General features: G+C 40.4%; 1 protein-coding gene across 1 annotated transcript in view; it reads left to right on the forward strand.

Moving 5' to 3' along the window:
- The window catches only part of TCEANC2 (transcription elongation factor A (SII) N-terminal and central domain containing 2), a 52040-nt gene that overhangs the window by 19271 nt on the left and 25652 nt on the right, over positions 1 to 7117 (forward strand). Inside the window, exon 3 of the mRNA XM_011973803.1 lies at positions 3368 to 3509. Coding sequence (XP_011829193.1) covers positions 3368 to 3509 — 142 coding nt within the window. The remainder of the gene's footprint in view (positions 1 to 3367; positions 3510 to 7117) is intronic.

Below are 7117 nucleotides of genomic sequence, written 5' to 3' on the forward strand. Positions count from 1 at the left end.
AAACACTCAAATGATAGAAATATAATACATAACTTCCAAACCATAGAGGGGAAAAAAAAGGGGCTGGGCACAGTGGCTCACACCTGTAATCCCTGTACTTTCAGAGACTGAGGTGAGGGGATCAGTTGAGGCCAGGAGTTTGAGACCAGCCTGGGCACTGGGCAACAGAGTGAGACCCCACGTCTACAAAAAATACAAAAATTAGCCAAGCGTGGTGGTGCATGCCTGCAATCCCAGCTACTTGGGAGGCTGAAGCAGAAGAATTGCTTGAACAGGTTGGGGGAGGAGGGGCGGAGGTTGCAGTGAGCCAAGGTTGTGCCATTGCACTCCAGCCTGGGTGACAGAACAAGACTTTGTCTCAAAAACAACAACAACAACAACAACAAAAATTAGCCAGGCATGGTGGCAAGTACCTGTACTCCCAGCTACTTGGGAAGCTGGCAGGAGGATTGCTTGAGCCCAGGAGTTGAAGGCTACAGTGAGCTATGATTGTTACCACTGCACCCAGCCTGCGCAACAGAGCAAGACCCCATCTATAGAAAACAGAAAAAGGAAAAAGGAAAAAAATAGATTAAAGAAAACTGTTAAATAGAAGATACAAAAGAAGAAAAAAGAGAAAATATGTTCAAATATATCAATAATCATAATAAATACAAATGGATTAAACATGCCTATTAAAAGATAGAGTTTCTCAGATTGGAATAGGAGGCAGGGAACAAAATAAAGCAGCCACAGGTTATGTAAAGTGTAATGACCCAGAAAAGTTGAAAGTAAAGAGATGAAGACAATATACAAAAAACTGTCATAGACAGGAGTTCATTGTGTTCATTGAAACAATGTTTATAACATGTAAAATATGGGGAAAGAAACTAAATACTTAATAGGGGAATAGTTTTAAACTTCTAAGACATTTGTATATAAAAATAATGGAATACTATTTAATACTATTAAAATGGATCAACCGGGATTACATATTTCAGTATGGATAAATCAATAAAATACATTGGTGAAAAAGACATGATATTTGCACTTTCTTCCTATTCAAAATTTCCCCTTACTTGGCTTTATTGATTTATTTTTCATACAGTTTAACACTAATACCATTTTATATTGTAACAGATCCTAGAAAAAGACTGTCTCAATTTTAACTAATGCCCCTGAAGACTGAGAACAAAGCAGTAGGTATCAAATGATATTTCCCAATGCGATTTTAGACCATCTATACAGAAGGCAATACCTGAAGACCAGTTTTGGGATCCTGAACCCATCACCCACCATAAGCTATAAAGTAGGTTGAAGTTAAAGGAAGAGGGGAGAGAGAATTCCTCTGGATGAAGCAAGAGTGCCACGGTATTTTTTCACTTGAAGAACTTGACTTTAGTTCCTGGGGTTGGTGGACAGAGATCAGACTATGCCTGGGAAAGTCTAAAGACAGAGAGTGGCTGACTGATGTCAAAAGGAGAAGTGGGTGCGTTGGGAGGGCTGTTACCAAATTCTTTAGGACAAAGGTGTGGGCAAGCGTGGGAGAAAATGCTGGCTGGCCTGGAATTGAATGAAAATGGATGGGTCCACAAAGATACTTGGAAAGGCAGTGGGATCCCTACAGGGAGAGCCTGTGGGAGGTGGGTTGCCAAAAACTGGGAAATCGAGAGGACTTATGGATGGCTGGCAGAAGGAGACAGTGCCCACAGTATGGGAACTGCAGGTGAGAGCTCAACAGTGGGAGCTTTCCAAGGAACTGGAAAAGTAACCTACACGAGAAAAAGAAAGTCAGCTTTCAACATCTGCCAAGTCCAGGTAGTAGTAAAACCTGATTAGCATAGTATCACTATGTTAAAGTAAGGCTTTTCCTTCCCCTTTCCTCTTTTCCTTTTCTTGGCTTTGAACCTGGAAGGGTCAGAAACCAAAGCAAACAAGCGGATTGGAGAGGAAGAGAAGCAAAGCTGGGGTGAGAGGGAAATCAAACATACCCTCCTCCCACCATAGGCTTCTAGGCTGGAAGCAGACACCAGCCAAGGGAGAGAGATAAGACTTTTTTTTGTTGCTTTTATCAAACTATCATATAGAAAATGCATATAGAAAAGTGCACAAATTATAAGTGTACATGAGGAATTTTCACAATAAACACACCAGCATCCAGATCAAGAAAGTATTACCAGAATCCCAGAATCCCCTTTAGTTCCCTCACTGTGCCCATCTCCCTCAGATAATAACAATCTAAGATGAGATTTTTTGTGTGTGTGTAGTTATAAAAGCAAATTAAAAGTCTCCCACTTTACTTTTTGAAAAATTCTTAGTGGCATAATTTCAACACTATAGAAAAGTTTGGGCCGGGCGCGGTGGCCCAAGCCTGTAATCCCAGCACTTTGGGAGGCCGAGACGGGCGGATCACAAGGTCAGGAGATTGAGACCATCCTAGCTAACATGGTGAAACCCCGTCTCTACTAAAAAATACAAAAAAGTAGCCGGGCGAGGTGGCGGGCGGCTGTAGTCCCAGCTACTCGGGAGGCTGAGGCAGGAGAATGGCGTGAACTCGGGGGGCGGAGCTTGCAGTGAGCTGAGATCCGGCCACTGCACTCCAGGCTGGGCGACAGAGCAAGACTCCGTCTCAAAAAAAAGAAAAAAGAAAAGTTTGCAACACAGTATGAAGAACTTTCCCATCTCCTTCATCCAGATTCTTTAACTGTTAATTTTTTATACTTAATGGAAAGATGCATATCAGCTTTAAGATGGTACATAGTTTCTTCTAGGAAGGGAAGGAGGGGAATGAGTTGATGCAGTGTACAAAGATACTTAAACTTTATAATGTTTTATTATTTTATGTGAAATAGCAAAGTGTTCATTTTTTCCATTATAAATAGTGGGTTACTCGCTGTACCTTTCTATGTGTATGAAGATTTAAACAATTACTGGAACAAGAGAGAGTTTTGAGTTTTATCCTCTAGGCAGTGGGGAACTACTGAAGTGTGCTTTTGATTGTTGAAATAAACATGCCTGACTTCTCTGCTCATTGTTCTTACCTATGAATTAAGACACTCTTAAGTGAGCTATAGAGTTGATTTACCTCAGCATTGTTTTTCTCTTCTCATCCTTATTGCCTCTCACTGCTAAGTGCCCAGTGGTGTCTGAGATGGTAAGATTAAAACTTGCACTTTTCCTAATAGATGCACCTCTCTTCCTGATTTGCAGTAAGCCATACCTGCTTTTAAGCAATTACCCATCATTTGGGGCCATCAGATGCACTGTACTTTGGTTTAGGTCATAATCAATAATTCATATGTCAATAGGAGCCCCATTAGCTCAGGTGAAGGCAGATGTCTTTCTAATGCAAATTTTCCATTTTCCAAATGACTTTTCTTTTTCCCAGAGAGTTGTGGTTGTAGAAGACATAAAAAGATGGAAAACTATGCTGGAACTTCCTGATCAAACCAAAGAGAATCTCATTGAAGCCTTACAAGAATTAAAGAAGAAAATACCCTCCAGGGAAGTGTTAAAATCAACAAAGATAGGTATATTCCTTCTTAATTTTATTTTTTCAGAAAGCTTATATTTTGTCTCCCTTCTTTCCATCCTCTCTCCTTCAAACATGAAGTTATCTCCCTTATCAATGCTTTCAATTCTCTGGTAAAGGACTGTTATTTAAAAAATTATCTGTTGGTTGCAGACCAGTACCTTGGTAATACATAAAAAACAAATCAGAAAAATGAAATGGAATGTACAAAATACAAGCCCATTTTTAAAATTAGTTTCAACAGATATAGAATTACCCTTGTCAAATTACCATGAAAGTTTCTAAGTGCTTACATTTTATTTATGTACTTACTGGCATAACTGGTAATAACACATGGATAACATTTTGAGTGTGCTAGATGCTGGGTATGCAGAAATGGATACGACGTCATTTGTGACCTCAAGAAACTTAGGGTTTGGGCTGGGTGTGGTGGCTCATGCCTGTAATCCCAACACTTGGGGAGGCTGAGGTGAGCAAATCACTTGAGGTCAGGAGTTTGAGACCAGCCTGGACAACATGGCAAAACCCTATCTCTACTAAAAATACAAAAATTAGCCAGACATGGTAGTCCATGCCTGTAATCTTAAGGTACTCAGGAGGCTGAGGCATGAGAATTGCTTGAACCTGGGAGGCAGAGGTTGCAGTGAGCCAAGATCGTGCCACTGCACTCCAGCCTGGGCGACTCAGACTCTGTCTCAAAAAAAAAAAAAAGAAACTTAGGGTTTGGTAGCGGAGACAAGCATATAGACAAATGGGAACAGTGAAATATTGTAGGTTATCAATAAAAACATGTAAATAGTGTTCTGGGTACTATTCTAATCTAAACAAGGTATATACTGGGGACTTCAGAAAAGGCTTCATAGAGGAGGTGACATTTCAGTTACATCTTGATATTATAGCATTGGAGATTCTTAAAAGGTAAGTCGGGGACATGTTGAATTGCCATTTTAGTACAGTACACAACTGTGAATAATATGCAAGGAAGTGCCAACATGTGTTACTCAAGCTGCTCCCAGCTCCCCAGGGAGTCCGGGACAGTCATTCACAGCTGCTGTTCTTGCCCTCACTAGGGCAGCCATTGCCTTGTCTGCCTCCCCTTGACCTCTTGTTCATGAGAAGCAGAAGAGAGAGCAGCTTCAGAACTGGCACTAACAGCTGGGAAGAGCTGTGCAAAATCCCCAGAGGGCCCCCCAAGAGTCTTAGAGTTGTACCCCTGTAATATAAACCGGAATCTGAGAAAATCAGATGCTTTAAGAATATAAAACCCTACTATTGTAGCCAAGGAGGTTCTCCCATCTGCTGCTGGATTTTGTCTTTATAGGTTATAATCACTAGGGGGCAATAAGACCATTCATATGAGCAGATAAAGTATTTCCACCAGTAGAGGGTACTAGTGATTAATATTTTATGACATGTATATGTGTACATATATATGTATATAGTTAAGCACATTCCACAAATACTGTATATGATCATAACTTAAATAGGCTGGATTTGAAGATTTGAAGATTATAATTAAAAAAATAATTTCTATTTGGTGTTTGAGTATAATTGTGAGTATGCTTTCAAGAATGGGTATTTCTGATGTTTGGAGATTTCATTTCAAGGATCATAACGAAACCACAACAGGGCTTGACTTAAGAGGACCTGGAAACCATCCAACTTTGAGTTTTGACTCTATCCCAAGCCTCCCCTAAACCTGAGGTTGTATGGAATATAGGAGTTTCTTGGTTTCTTTATAGTTACATCAGTTGCTATGCTGAAGATTTCATTTGGATCACTGCCTGAGAGTGTTTACATTTCTTCAACCTTTAGTCTTCCTGCCTGTTCCTATCCTGTGGGTTATAAGGGACAAATATTTACTGAGTACCTTTTCTGTGTTGAGAACTATATAGGCATAATAATGAAGGAGACAGATATTGTCCTGCCTTTTTGGAGCCTGAAGTCTAATAGAAACACAGTTTAACAAGACTTTATCATACAATGTGATGAGTGCTCTGATGATGGGGAGAAGTTAGCAAAATGACTATATGTGTTAGGAGTAGGGCAGAAGGTGTTGAAGAAATGTGTCAGGCCAGGGTACATCACGTGAGCTATATAGAAGGTGGAGGTGGGAGAGAACATGGTGCATTCCAGAAACTAAAAGTAGTTTGGTGTGTTAGAAATGTAATGTGCTTTAGAGAGCATGGCAAGAAATGAGACTGGAGAGACATTCTGGACCAGATGGAGAAGGTTCTTTGTAAGCCATTCAGAACTGTTTGGTCTTGGCATATGTATTAGTTATCTATCACTGTGTAAAAATTACTCTAAAATTTAGCTGCTGAAGACAATATTTATTATTTCACACAATTTTTTTAAGTTGAGAATCCAGGAGCAGCTTATCTGGTTGGTTCTGGCACAGGGTCTCTTATGAGGTTGCAGTCAAGCTGCTGGCTGGGGTTGCAGCCATCTGAAGGCTTGACCAGGGCTTAAGGATCTGCTTCCAAAATGGCTCACAGGATTGCTGGCAGGAGGCCTCAGTTTCTCATCATGTGGGCCCCTCCTTGGAGCTGCTCGTGACATGGCAGCTGGCTTTCCCCAGAGCAAGTGATCCAGGAAAGAACAAGAAAGCAAGAGAACAACCAAGATGGAAGCCACAGTGTCTTTTATAACCTGATCTCAGAAGTGATATATCATCAGTTTTGTCATATGCTATTGGTCACACAGACCAACCCTGATACAGTTTGGAAGGCAACATAAGGGTATAAATACCAGGAGGTGATAATCATTGAAATCTAACTTGTAGACTGGCTACCATAGCCTGTATTTCTTTTCATTTATCTTAGATACATTATACTTCCTGGACCTGCAGATTCATGTTCATTGTTGAAAATTTACAGCCATTATCTTTTTTTTTTTAATTTTTTTTTTTTAACTTTTTTTAAGACAGGGTCTTTCTGTGTCACCCAGGCTAGAGTGCAGTGGCATAATCACAGCTCACTGCAGCCTTGAACTCCCAGGCTCAAGTGATCCTCCCGCCTCAGCCCCCCAGGTAGCTAGGACTGCAGGTATGCACCACCACATGCAGCTAATGTTTGTATTTTTTGTAGAGATAGGGTCTCGCTAAGTTGCCCAGAGTGGTCTCAAACTCCTGGGCTCAAGCAGTCTTCTCAGCCTCCCAAAGTGCTGGGATTACATGTGTAAGCCACTATGCCTGGCAACAACCATTATTTCTTCAAAAGTTACTCTCTTTCATTATTTCTGTTCCCTCTTTCTGAGATTCTATAATTAGAAGCATGTTAGGTCTTCTATTCTTCATACCCTTTAATTTATCTATTTTTTATCTCTGTCTGACTCAGCATTCTGGGGTAATATCTTCAGATACATATCTTCCAAGTCACTTATTCTCTCTTCAGCTGACTCTAATCTGCTATTTAGCCCATTTATTAAGGTCTTTATTTCAAAAACTGTTTTTCATTTTTACAAATTTGTTTTATCCTCAATTTTTTTTTCTTTTTTTTTTGAGACAGAATCTTGCTCTGTTGCCAGGCTAGTGCAGTGGTGTGATCTCGGCTCACTGCAACCTCTGCCTCCTGGGTTCAAGTGATTCTCCTGCCTCAGCCTCCC

Source organism: Mandrillus leucophaeus, unplaced genomic scaffold (genome assembly GCF_000951045.1).
Source record: "Mandrillus leucophaeus isolate KB7577 unplaced genomic scaffold, Mleu.le_1.0 Scaffold14, whole genome shotgun sequence".
NCBI classification, from domain to species: Eukaryota; Metazoa; Chordata; class Mammalia; order Primates; family Cercopithecidae; genus Mandrillus; species Mandrillus leucophaeus.